This window comes from Myiozetetes cayanensis, unplaced genomic scaffold (assembly GCF_022539395.1).
Source record: "Myiozetetes cayanensis isolate MyiCay16 unplaced genomic scaffold, myiCay2020 scf5-8, whole genome shotgun sequence".
Lineage (NCBI taxonomy): Eukaryota > Metazoa > Chordata > Aves > Passeriformes > Tyrannidae > Myiozetetes > Myiozetetes cayanensis.
Genome location: NW_026087742.1, coordinates 18,002,498 through 18,016,962, shown reverse-complemented (window position 1 = coordinate 18,016,962; position 14,465 = coordinate 18,002,498). Strand labels below are relative to the sequence as shown.

The window sequence follows — 14,465 nt, the reverse complement described above, 5'->3', positions numbered from 1 at the left end:
CAAATTTAGAAAAGTAGACGTTAGGGAAAATCTTCATGCCTGTAAGATAAAACTAGTAAAATAAAAAGTAACTAATATAGATGGAATCCATTAATGGATTTTTATTTCTCCAACTGGAGTGAGGAAAAAAAGCCCACGACAACAGTGGCATAAATGGTAAAAGTTCAGCTTGAATAATTCAGTACGTACAGCACCACATAGGTATTATTTAAAACCTCTACACATCATGATCTTTTATCTGACTGATGGCTTTTCCAGGTGAGGAGTTTATCATATAGAATGATTATGGGCAAAGAAAAAACAAATATGAATACAAAAGCAGCACATAAGCCCTGATTAAATTCATAAGTTGGATGTGTTACCATGAAAGATGTTAACGTGATTTTTACTCTACTATTAAGTAAAAATTCATCGTAAACTTTGAAAAGTAACTTGTATTTTCAAATATGCTTTTCAAGAATGCACTGCTTGTTATACCTAATTCAAAGAAGAAAGGAAAAGCAATGTATTTTCAACTTCTTTCTGTTTATTTGTACTTATTTAGACTTTGGAGTGCTAACACAGTATTTTTTTGCTTCACAGCACTGCAGAATTATGGCCAGATAATATTTATGAAATTCCTATGTCTTAAAATCTAAAAGGTCAGCATTTCTTAAATGTGTAGTTCAGAACTTTAGCATTAAACTATTTGTAAAAATACATTTTGATATCAATGAAGCCTACTAGTTCTCTGATTAACTCAGTTAAGAGGAAAAACAAAAAAGCCAAAAATTCACTCCTTCAGTGCTGCAGTGAGTGTTAAATAACATGCAATACAGAAGTATGAACCTAGAATAATTAGGTTCTCAGACAACACGTTTATTTGGAAAGCAATAAGCAGTGAAACCTCTCACCTCCCAGGCTTAGAGCTGTATTTTTGCAGCCTTGCCTTCACTTCATCGTATGTCAGGAATGCCATATATCCAGGATGCGTCACAGCTAAGAAGTTCCAATTCCGTAAGATTGAGCCCCACGGCTAAAAAGAAAAGAAAAACAATTAAACAGATGCAGCCAGGTAGTTTTGTATTTCCCATAAAACTAAATAAAACTAAATAAAGTTTCTAATAAAACTAAATAAAAGCCTGTATGTCAGAGACACCTAGAGTGTTTTAGCCTCAGCTGAAAAATATGCACTTCTGGTTAAGGTCTAAACGGTACAAAAGACTGTCCTATATACCCAGCTTTGCTACAAGTGTTCCTTCAAAAGAATTATTCCAGGAAAATCAAGCACAAATTTTTTGATAAAGATTTCGAGACCTTGATTTTAAGAGACCTTCTATTTGAAGCTACATAAAATATTAAACATCATGTTTAGTTAGAACCTGGAAAATATGACTCCATGATGGTTTATTAGAAACACAATTAAGCATATTCTTGAGAGGTCCTGAAGCACTTTCATAGTTAATGGTAAGTAACACTAACAAATGAATCCTAATAAAGCCAGTAATTTGAGCTGTCATTAATTATTTTTTCTCTACTTCTTGATCTCTTCAGTCACCATAATGGTATTAAAGATAGAAAACAAAACAAATATTGACAGCCCTTCACCAGAGTCTTTGCTGACCTGAATAGCAAATACATCATAAAACTCAGTGACACATGCCTGATATGCTATCACTTCGAAGAATACAGATCAGTCCTTCACTGTAAATGAAGGACGATTTTTTAAAGTAGTGGATTAATACAAGTACATAAATGTCCATTGCAAGCATTTAGAGAGTCAAGAAACTGCCTCTGAATGGTTTGGGGATTTTTTTTTTATCTATTTCTCAGAAGATCAAGACAGGTGAAGTTAAGCAACACAAGACAAGAGGCTTGTGTTCCTATGTGCCCAGCAAATTCCCTTTAAAAGAATTTCTAAGGGCTTATCAGGAGAGATGAAATGCCTGCATGACATGCTCAAGCAGATTATCCTAACAGTTCTGCTTGAGAGTATGTTACCTTTCCCAGGCAAACCCCAACCACTGCTTAAACACAGATAAATACCTATTTATTTTAAAATACCTCTTCAAATCTGACACATGGAGTACAAGATAGGTTTCAGCACAGAGGTCGTAAGAAACCTAGACGTTCAAATTTGTACAAAAGCAAGGGAAAAAAAAAAAATCTCAATCCTAGACGCAATTCTGCATCTTTCCAGCTCCTTCAACATCCACAAGCTCAACAAGGCCAAGTGCAAGGTCATGCACCTGGGTCAGAGCAATCCCAAGCATAAGTACAGGCTGAGTGGAGAAGGGATTGAGAGCAGCCATGTGGACAAGGTCTTGGGAGTGCTGGTGGATGAGAAGCTGGACATGAGCCAGCAATGTGCACTTGCAGTCCAGAAAGCCAACCACATCCTGGGCTGCAACAGAAGGTCAGGGGAGGTGATTCTCCCTCTACTCTGCTTCTGGTGAGACCCCACCTGAGGACTGCATCCAGCTCTTGGGCCCAAGGACATAGACCTGCTGGAGCAGGTTCAAAGAGGGGTCACGAAGGTGATTAGAGGGATAGAGCACCTCTCCTATGAAGACAGGCTGAGAGAGATGGGACTGTCCAGCCTGGAGAAGAGAAGGCTCCAAGGAGACCTTAGAGCATCCTTCCAGTACCTAAAGGGGCCTGCAAGAGAGCTGGATAGAGACTTTTTTAAACAGCATGGATTGACTGGACAAGGGGGAATGGTTTCAAACTGGAAGAGGGTAGGTTTAGATTAGATATTATGAAGAAATCCTTTCCTGTGAGAGTGGTGAGGTACTGGAAAAGGTTGTCCAGAGAAGTCATGGCTGCCACATCCCCAGAAGTGTTTAAGGTCAGGTTGGATGGAGCTCTGAGCAACCCTGTCTAACATAAGGTAATGCCCTTGGCGGGGGGGTTGGAACTAGATGATCTTTACAGTCCCTTCCAACTCAAATCACTCTGATTCTCCTTTCTGAGGAGATGGATGTGTCACCATGACTGAAAAATCAAAAGGTAAGAACTCATAGCTTGCCATGCATACACAGAGTATTACAAAAGCAGAAATGTTACATGGAAAAAGATTTTTACACTTTCTCTTCTATGGAAATATTTTTGTATTGAAGGAAAACTTAAATGAACGTGTTAACAGTAAGAGAATGAAGTTCCTTTCCTTCAAAGCATCTAGATATTCTGCCATGCTAACTTTCTCTCTGGTCAGGGAACACAGCACGTAAAGTTGTGCTTACATATAGTGTGGAGGCAGGGGGAGCAACTTCACTTTTACGGGATCTCCATAAAAAATAGCCTTGCTTTCTCCTGTGAATAAGCATCATTACAAATGCAGCTTTTCTGTAACACAACCCACAGTTGGCAAAACAGTGTTTTGATTACCTAATTGGGATTTTCTCTCTGTGGGTGTATGCACACAGTTACAGAAGCTGTTTAAAAACCAGAGAAACAAAATGTAACCTCTGGGAGAGGTTCTCAGACCAAGTTCAGTGCAAGTTCACTTCAACAGTTATGCAGCTATTGCACCAGCTGGTAATCTGTTTGGCAAAAAATCTGTCTGCTTCCTTGTCAAATTAAAAGTTAATCCTTGCCAGTCTTCTCTCCTTAAATGTATCAGTACTGCCAATTCCCTTTTTCTAGCAGAAGGCAAAATAATGAATCAAACCACCAATGGCCTCATGAAGAAAGTAAGTGACGGATGTTTGTGGTTAAATTGAACAGAAAGACTACAGACACCATCAACATTTTCAACTGTGATAGTTTTGACTCAGAGAAAAGATGATCAAATTCAAAACACTGTACAATAAAACCAATAATCACCCCCGCCAAATTTTAGCATCAACTTCATAATGACACCCTTTCCCATAACATAAAAACTAAGACAGCTAAACAATGATTATCACAGAACAACAGGGCAACCAGAACAAACATAGACCCAGGCTCTGACGTAAAATTGGTATTTTGAACACATTTCCAAAAGGTTAAAGAATAATCATATAATCATTTAGGTTGGAAAAGATCTCTAAGATCATGAAGTCCAACCATTAAGCCAGCTCTGCCAAGTCCCCACTAAATTATGTCCCTTCTTCCAGTGAAGAACTTTTTCCTAACATCCAGTTTAAACTTCCTCTAATGCAAGTTCATCACTGTACAGGGTAAAGAAACTAAATGATCAAACAAACAGTTTTATATCTCAGTGATTCATATATACAAAAGAAATATCCAAACTGACAAATTCAGAATCAATACATTTTTTAAGGATGCAAACCAGCATAGCCTTCTGTACTGACTAAAATACTTCAAGTATATTCTGCAGAAGGGACACAAGGTTAACAGAGGCACATAACAAGCTTATTTCAGATAAATATAGCCTATTAAGAATAATATAATTAATGCTTTTCCCAAACACAGTTCCTTATTGTAAATAAACAGCAATGCATTAATGATAAAAATATGCAGATAAAGAAAAGAGTTAGGCTTACATTTAGCCTAAAAAATAGTAATATGTAACTTTCCTTATGTGTTTGTAGAGATACAAAAGCACAATAAAAAACACAACTAAAACTTAGATTACCTGGAGATCTGCATTTCTAGGAATAAATTTAAAAACAGTGAAAAGTAAGCAGCAAACACAAAGATATTGTAATAACAGTAGATATGTGCAGAAATGAAGCAGCTGTTGGTGATGTTTTCAGTTTTTCAGATGTAGGTGTTGCTGTCCCAAACATCGCTGAAGGACTAAAAGAAATGTACAATTTGCATCTGAATTATAGTGTTTCAGTTCTTTCAGTTTTTCAGGAAAATCTGCTTCCTTGGTCTCAGGGCATTAAGCTTCTCAAATTCACAGAAGTATCTAAAATTTTCAAACCTTACCTGAAATAATCTCGTGAAGATATCAAATTCGAAAATTGAAATGTAGTCATTGCAGGTCAAGTCAATAGTAGATTTAAGAGCCATTGCTTCCAAACCAGAGCTAATCTGATGAACTTCATGAAGGCACTGCCTGAACACTTTCCATGGCACTATAGTTCTATGAGAGGGATAGAAATAATAAATTCAATAAAGCACATACTTAAGATTGGATACCTCATTTAGACATGAGATCTGAAGTGGAACATTACTTTGGTTTCTCTACAGACAAGAAAAAAAATAAATATTAAAAACTATTAAAAACTTCTGAAAGCAGCCTAAGCAAATAAAAAAATGGTTTACCTTATTTTAAATATAGTCAAACAAAGTGTCATTTCACAATGATAAATATTCAAGTTTCCATAGAAGGACAATGAAAAGAACTCTGAAGAAAATGAAATACTCTACCAAGCAGGTGTAGCAACCAATCTCACACCCTCAAAAATAATGGAAAGGTCCAGTTCTGTGGCTGGTAAAGAACTCCTTTATTCACAGCCTCTCTTCTCAGAGCAATAAGGATCAATTTAGTATCTGATGAGATTTTTTTTTATAGCTGAAGTTCACAAACTGGTCAAGTAACATGACTGCAATCAACCAAATATCATTGATAGTGGTCAAAGTCCTGTCATAGCCCATGACAGTTACATGAATTTTAATAGACAGGAAATTAAAATTATCCTCTCTAATACACAAAGCCATGTTCTGTCAAATTCAGTTTCTATTTGCATAGCTGGAGATAATGCAGGTTAGTTATTTTATCAACCAGATAGTTGTATTTGGAATCTAACGTGAGGTTGATCACTTGAATGTACTTTATTTCATCACTCTCAAAACTATAAGAAATTGTTCAAGAATAGCAATTCTTCTCATGTCCTAAGAGTTAAATCCAAAGTTTGTAAAGCCATAATACCTTCTCTTAAAAATGTTCTGCCTCACATTGAGGTCAGGTTAAAAGATATTTTAGAACATTTTAATTAACCAAAATATAACCAACATATACCTATTAACCACTAGTGGTTCAGGACAAGATCTCACACATTCATAGTAATATTTTGTTAGTAATCGCTAAATCAGCAAAAGACACATGCCTCACAAACTCATCCACATTTCTTGCAAATTTTATTAGTCCAAATTGCCTTAGTTTCTCTAGCTATTTTCTCATGCAGAAAGAATATTACTTAGGATAAGGGGAGGGGGAAGACTGTATTAAGTTGGTTCTGCATAACAAATAGTATACAGTTAACCTAAATTAACACTAAAGACACATTCCTGCATTTCTATTGCAGAAGACATTCAATACACTTCTAAGTGCAAAGATATCTACTTGTTACATGGAGGCTTATACTAAGAAAGTCATAAATGACAAAATGGGAAGTTCAATAGATCTCAGTAGATACTTTCATCTGAAAGTATCATGAAAAACAGGAAACCACAAAGAGCTGAAGAGAGATACCACATCAGATGCCATTTAAGAAAGAATGCACATCAAATTTTCATTAGGGTAAAGACAGAATGAAACATTGCACAAATGCAGACAAAAAAAAAAACTAAAAAAAAGTCAGTGCTTCTGTGGTATTAAAGTTGCCTTACTTCAAGTGCCTGCTGCTTATTTAGCTCCTGTAACCGTGCTCTGAAATGTTTTTTGCTTCTCTTTGTAAACCATCCTAAATGCCTACAGCACTGGGATCATACCAAAACAGGATTAGAAAAGTTTGTGGGTTTTTGCTGGTTTTTTGTTTTTTGGGTTTTGTTTGCAGGTTTTTGGTGTGTTTTTGGTATTTTGGGGGGAGGGGGTATTTGTTTTATTGCTTTGTTGGGTTTTTTTAAGGGTTAAGACAATAACCCTTAAATAAAAAACAATAAGAGAATCTATCAGATATTATCATAACCATACTACACCTTTAGAACTGGTTTTTCATGCCTTGCCCAAGACAGTTTCACAAAAACATGTTCGTTAGATGCAATTAATAAGTAGGATCTTCAGCTATCTATTCACTAACACCCTGTATCCCCAAAACCCCACCAGCAACAGAGGAAACAAACAAAAGTCTTCAGAAGAAAAAGTTTTTAGAGTTCTGTTCGCTAAGACTTTGGCTAAGACAGAAACCAGATGTTGGGAAATGAGTGATTAGTTAATGAAGTAACATCTAAGGTTATTTTGTGGGATTTCTCGAAGAACAAGTGTTTGAAAAATTTAAAATTCACCAAATTCAGCAGATTCTTTTTTCCTGCAGCTTTGTGGAATAGGTCTTTCACCTTTTTTTAAATAAAGGTGAGAACTGGTTGTTGAAACATGTAAACTCACCAGCTACTTTTACAGAGCTACCATTCCTAAGTACTTCGAAACAGCACCAGCCAGGGATAATTTCTCCCCCAATGTCTCTCTCCAGTTTACATCTGCATATTGCTGCGCTCTTTTGAGACCTTGCAGACTGCACACACTCACTTGAAATGAGGGTGTTACCAAGTCTTCACGAGGTGAAGGTTTCTGCAACATCCTCTCCTCCAGCTCCTACATCAATGAAACCTGGTGACCTTCCAGGCACCCTGAGAAACACCCTCCTCTGGCAGAGATCTGGGAGGGATCACACAGAATGGTTCCCACGGTGACGAGGGGGTGAAAGAGCCTTTCGTAGATGGCTGGCAAGTCGAGTTTCTGTTTGAATTAACATTTCACTGCTCTTGCTGTCTTGTGTTTTAGGGGATATACAGCCTTTGAAGGCACCTGTTCATTATTCAAATCTAAAGAGTTATTTTAATCATCTGGGGAGGTGGCAGGGGCAGTGGGGAGGGAAGGAAACAGGACTGATCAAACCAAGGTTGAGATTGGGACTGTCCTAATGAATAGCATGCTTAGACTGTTGTTTATATATTTATTTATATATCTAAAAAGCCTGCCCATATCAGAAGACAAAAAATGAATCCTGTTCATAATGAAACGCTGCCTGCTGCATTCAGCTGCTGAACCATAGGAGGTATCTCCTATAAATATTTTCAGGGATCTTTCTCCTTGTAATGTTTGCTGCACCATGCCCTAATGATACCCTGCACTAGGGGTTGGCAGGTATTCTGCACACGCCTCATGCTATTAGGCTGACCTCTGGACACTTGTCTAGGAGGAGATGAGTCAGTCAGCCCTGCTACAGCTCATCAGAAAGATGTGATTTGACATCTTGGTAGCATTAGTTCTCTATAGAATCAGGTTGAGGAAGTGCAGTTTCTGAGTATTTTAGGTATTTCGCTGTAGTTATGTAAGCTACCCCTTGACGTAGAAGTGCCCATGACTGACTCCAGCTGAGACAATGTTCTGGGGAGTCTCACATGAGAGGATGGTACCTTCTATTACTTCAAAAGTCTTCAGAGAGATTATACTAGAAAGAAACAAAAATATGAAGAAAGCAGAGAGGGACAGGTTGTACAGCAGAAAAAGGACATGAAGGACCTTTTACAAGGAAAACCTAATTTTTACCTGCCAAGCTTTTAGGAAACTATTTATCCATACAGTGGTCCTTGTACTGCCTTTCCTCATCGTTAGAGTAGAAATCCATGCCAATTTAAGGAAAGAAAACAAAAGAAAACAAATTACCCTGACAAATATTTCCTGAAGAGGTTTTCTGTGCACCACTGAAATCAACAAAACTATCTGGATCTTGGTATTTACCTTGGGATTGTCTTCTTAAAGAGTCCTGTCAAAAACCCTAAAACAAGCCATTTCTCCTGTCAAAAACCTCAAAATAAGCCATTTTTCCACAAGCCTCTCAAAATGACACTACTTCTCCCCCTGTCTTCTGCAATAGTAAAACTAGTAAGCATATTTGAAGAATGATGAATTCAAAAGTGTTCTGATCCAAGTACAAGCTTTTTGAAAATACTATTACATAGAATGGTATCTATTTACTATTACTGTCACACATCAAAATGAAGTATCACTCTATAATCTCAAATAAAGTGTTTTAAACACCACCCACACAACTTCCATATGCTTAAAGGAAAAGGATTAGTGTCTAGCATGTGATTTTCAAACAATTTGGCAGAGGAATTTAGGTCTTCTCTTCTCTCCTGCCCTGATCATGTTTACATAGGATTTTCTTAAACTTTCTGAATGCTGCTACATTATTAAAAAGCAAAATACATTAAAATAAATCTGGAGAGAAAGTAAATATTTTCTGAGTATGCAGAGTACAGCACTTGAGTAGAACTGCAGAGACGTAGCTACTCTGGAATGTCAAGTGACACTGCTTCCATTTGAACCAGAGCAGACCACAAGAATGTCTAGGAAGGTAAACACAGTACCTGTATAGCTTAAACTTACAGTGAACATTTTTGTCTGCAAGACACTTTCTCAAACGTTGCCAGAAAACACAACATGAAAAGGCCATTACTGTATCCAGAGCAAACTCAAAAACATTCAAGCAAATACTGACCCAGATAGAAACAACATTCTTTGCAAGTCTGCAACGAGCAACGTGGATTTTGATTTATCACCACTGAACAGAGCATTTTCTTAAGACTGCTGTTTCAGTTTTAAGTGGGAGGCCATATGTTTTCACTGCTTCTGAACTGTAGAGCAAATAACTGACACACAGAAGGCTTGAGAAGTTCAATTCTAAGGGGAAAAAAGGAATTCTGCCATATCGTGCCAATACAGTCATTAAATAGTGACATCATTCAGAACAAATACAGATGACTCTAGCAAGAGAATAGAGAAGGTAAAAGAGAGAAAATGAGCCTTATGAAATGGGGAAAATATACCACAAAAAAATCCACTTCCAAAGCTGTGTAACTGGACATTGCTGGAGAGACAGCAAGTCCCTTAAGAGATGCAGAAGTCTGCATTTCCTGAAGCATCCCCAATGGGATACATTTAGCTATATATTTCCAAGTTTGATCTCTAACCATAAAGCCAAAGCACACCACGCTTTTGCACATGTTTTTATACTTAAAACACTGCCTCTCTCTGGTCTATCCACTGAGAATCTGTTCTCCTGTCTCACCATCTTGTGTGCCAAGTATTACAAGTTTCTTTTCTTTATCTTTTGTACATGCAATTTACCAAATACTCAGCTGCCAAGAATAGTTGGGAAGACTGTTGTCCTTCTGTGGTTTTTAATTCTATCTTACAACTTTTCGTTGACTAGGTCTTCCCTAGAATATTATCTGTCTTCTTATTCAAACTTGTTCATCTTGCATTTGTAGGGAAAAGGTCTAGTGAGATTTATGTCTCACTAGCACCCAGGGAACAGCACCTTCTGTCTCCAGCTCAAGTTTAAACAAGCATATCAATAAGCTTAATTCCTGTGCTACTGATCAGCTGAGGAAGGAACCACACTCCAAATGCCCCATTCCTGTTTATATCCTTCTCTTTACAAGTTCCTGTTGCCAAAACACCTTCTTGATGGTGATGAAGGTGACAGCACTTGGATCACTGCCTTTTCCACTTTAATCTCTCTTTGTCTTGGGCTTCCCTTTACACTTCAGTTCATACTCAGATTTGAAGCTCTCTGGGCTGGGACCAACTCTTCAGTCTGTATTTTTACAGTGTTCAGGTAACACTTGGGCTCTTGAGCACTATCAGCAGCAAGAACAGAAAATCAAGTAATAAATTAAGGGGATTAACAAGGTGTTAAAACTTAGCTTATGTGAGGTCTCTCTAACTTGAAAAAACATTTAGCTGTCAGATAAGTTGTGCATTGTGGTCTGCCTGTTTTACTGTTTCTTCTCTGAACCCAAGACACTGAGGGTATGTCTGTTCTATCCTGAGCCAAAAGGCACTGACCACAGCAGAACCACAACTACTCAAAGTTTAGAATATCAATTTGAAATACACTGTTTAACTGCTACTGAGAAATCAATAGCCACATTTTTTCATAAATTCCAATAAAAAAGATAATTTTAGGCCTCATCTGGGAAAAAAGTATAGGAGCATTAAAATAGTAATGTTTTTGACCCCAGTAGTGAAAGAATTTCTATTTTCTTGAAAGTAAAAGGTGGGAGGAAATCAATTTATCTGGTAACAATAACAGAAATTTGAAATGCTTTCAAATTTTTAAAGTTCCATAATGAAGAATAAAAGCTTAAAAGTTAAATAAATGGTAGAGCTATGGAGAATTCAAAATCTAAGAACACTGACATTTTGCTGGTGATTCATTCTGCAACACTAAGACAGCCACAAATCACAAATTTCAATAGTTACCAAGCCCTGCATGACTTCACTGTAGCTTTCAAATTCAGAAGCTGCAAGATCTCTTAGGTCATCTCACCCACTCTCCTTTTCAGTTCAGGATTGCTCCCAGTGGTATTTTGCACATTTTTACTCAGAACAGAAAACTAGTAAAAGATGTAAGGTGCTGTTAAAGTGAGTGAGGAATCAGGGGGAATTATCAAGCACCATACAGTAATAAAATACAGATAATGAAGATGCTATCAGATTACATTTTATATGCTTATTTATAATCCACAGGGGGTTACTAAAGTATCTTTAAACAAATGTAACTGATTACATGCCTTACAGTTTCACAGTTCTGTTTAACATTACAGTTTAGCTGTATATTAACTAGCACTTGCTTCGACACAACTATAATGGTAAACCATGAGTGAAGATTCACTCCACTAAAACCACTTGCTCCAGTAATTGTACTCTAGCAATCTGGACAAATCCAAAAAATCGCATCTTCTCAGTTTCACTGTTTTCCTCCTTCTGACACTGTCAAGCTCTTTCTTGCTATAGGTCTTAATCTAAAATCTTGAGCTTGACTGCCATGGTGTAAAGTTTGTGTCAATTCCTTAGGCCTTTTTCAGCCAGGTCCTTTATATTCTTTAAGAGGTTCTTTTCCTTCTCATAGCCTGTGAAAATGCCAGAGAGACCCTACTCCAGTCATTCAGCCTTTTGAATGACTCCTCACATACCCCCTAATTTGGATACTTACTCTACTTTGTCATAGCAGAGAAATCAATTCCTCCATTTTTTCCTTCTTCATACTGTTGTATGAAGCCAGATAATCAAAACTCTCATTATCTCCCACCCTATGCATTCCTAAACTCCACATTAATCTCTCCATGTCTTTTCCAAACATTCTGTAACTTCCAAGGTTTTCCTCTCTCCTCTGAAACTTGCAATACTGGAAAAACCTCACAGTTGTAAAGGTTCTGTTTGCTCCTTTTACACTCTGCCTATGTGAGGGCTGATGATTTCCCTTATCAATGTACCTGTTGCTCTCACGTAGCATTCTCTTCCAGGCAAGCTTTTCTAGCCACTGACATTATCTAGAAGTTTTATAGAGGTATACCAGGAATATGAAAGTTTAGAAAGTATTTGAAGGCCAAAAATGTGTGATTCTTTTAGCACATTGCTCTGAGGGAGCCATTCAAATTGCTTGCTGAGTTCTATTTCTGTGTTTTCTACAAAAATTAAAGGAGCAGCTTAAGTATGATTGAAGACTTGAAATAGCCTAGACATTTATTTTGCTCATGAGTCTGAAGCCATGCTTGTGTATACCTGACTATCTTGAAACACAAAAAGGGCTGCATCCTATGACACTTATTAATAACAGGATGAATAAACTTAATTACGGCTGCACAATTTTATAGCAAGTGCTCAAACAGACAAATGTAACCAACAAATTTAAGAGTTCCCCATTCACCGGAGAAGGGCAATTGAAGAAAATTTTTTTTTCAACTACTAACTGAAATCATGGAAATTGTATCTTTTGGATTTTATTCCTCAGCAAATTACATATTTTGCTTTCCATAAATGGAACTGTATGTCACATTTTAAAAAATGGAAAGCCAAACAGTCAACTCAAAAATGTAAATTACTATCTGCGAGCTTCTTGCTATTTAGAATATTTAAAATTTAAAAAAGAAAACAAAATATTTCAGAAAGAAATCAGAGCATAAAATTGATTACATAAAAGCTTCCAACTCATTGTGTTTAGAGACAGGAAGATTGTTTTCATGATAATGCTATGTTGAAAAAAACTCATAAATTAATCTAATAGTTCAAATTCCCTCCTTCCAATCAGACTAAACTGCATCAGAATTGTATCTTGTGCTACAGTTTACCCATCAGAACCCAAGATCCAACACAACTTACTTTTTATTTATGCTCTAATCTTGAGCAGCATCACTTAGTGCCCCCAAAGAAAGTGCTGCTTTTCACAAACAAGTGAAGAGTCCAGGCTTGCCCTGTAAAACAGAGATGCAGCCAGGGAACACACAGTATAGTTCCTCCCTGTACTCCTTCACTGCACTGCACACCTAACTAGAGCTGGAGGTGTCAGACAGTCCTAGGGGCCTACCTTTAGATAGCCAGGTTAGAAAAAGATTTTATCAGTTGTTTGCAACACCCAAAATCTTTATGCAGGCTCTGCTTCTAGGGAAGTGATACCAGTATATTTGCAAGTTAATTTGTCATAACAGGCCCATTGTAAAGGATGTGGCTTACAGACATACCTGCCTATATTTCTAAATGCATTAGAAAATAGTGTTCAAAAAGCTTCAGGCATTTTGTTTAATAAAGAGATTCAACATAATGCCAAACAAACCTTTTCCTCATCTGTTTATTTGACATGCATATTGTTACATGTTTTACAGTTACTTAAGCACAACTACCTAAACCTGAGGTAAGGCCAAGGCTGCCAAGTACAGATCCATTGTTCACTGCTTAGAAGACAGGTAACTAAACCAGCTTCATTTATTAGAAAAGAGCTGGGACCATCAGTAACAGGGGTTATTTACCTAGTCTGAAAGTAGAGCCTCTGACCAGAAAGAACTCAAAAAACTTCCAGGCTGTACTACAAAACCAAGGTTACGCATGTAATTAACTGGATGTTCCCAAACTGCCTTGATTCCTAAACATTCCTGATTTTAACAAAAAAACAAAAAACAAACCACACCACAACCACAAAACAACAAAACCCAAACATCCACGTGCCTGTCATGGACAGGTGTTACCCCGTGAAAATGAACACAGAAAAAAACTTAAAGAAACAAACCCCAACAATGTAAAAAAAATAAACAAAAAAGCCCCCACAAAACCTCCTATCAAAGTACACACAGGAGGAATGGAGCAGGTCAGAGGACCAGTACTGAAAGTTCACACTTAAAGTTGCATTCTACACAGAAATTTGCATAAGCAGGAAAAAACAGAGCCTAGAAAAGGCATGGCAAGAGCTCTGGGGCTCTGAAAAGTATTAGAAATAAGAGCTCCAGGGAATGAGTTAGGGAAGACAAGAGTCAAGTGTGAGCAAGAGAAAGACAAGGGTAGATCACAGTTGTTCAGATGAACCAATGCAGCTGAAAAATTCCTCTTACCAACCTTGTTGTGGTAAAAACTTACTAAGGTGTTACAGCATCCTACTGTCTGACCTCTCTATTGTGTTATCTCCCAGTGCACACTGGCAGAACCATTGGAAGAAAAGCACTTGAATCTCCTAGAGACAGTAAAAGTCAGTCAAGAAACCCAAGAAGGAACATCACAGTGATCAGAGGAGCTGAAGAAACCAGTTCAGACAAATCGGTAGAAAGAAACAGCAGCTTGAAGGTGAGATCTGTAAATCCCGGTGACAGAAACG

General features: G+C 37.3%; 1 protein-coding gene across 3 annotated transcripts in view; it reads right to left on the bottom strand.

The window, feature by feature from the left end:
- Positions 1-14,465, bottom strand: part of CBLB (Cbl proto-oncogene B) — a 130,389-nt gene that overhangs the window by 47,875 nt on the left and 68,049 nt on the right. For all 3 annotated transcript variants that reach the window (XM_050332613.1, XM_050332614.1, XM_050332615.1), the window contains exons 5-6: positions 4,858-5,014; positions 894-1,015 (exon numbers count right to left, since the gene is read on the bottom strand). In XM_050332613.1, the coding sequence (XP_050188570.1) occupies positions 894-1,015; positions 4,858-5,014 (279 nt within the window). The remainder of the gene's footprint in view (positions 1-893; positions 1,016-4,857; positions 5,015-14,465) is intronic.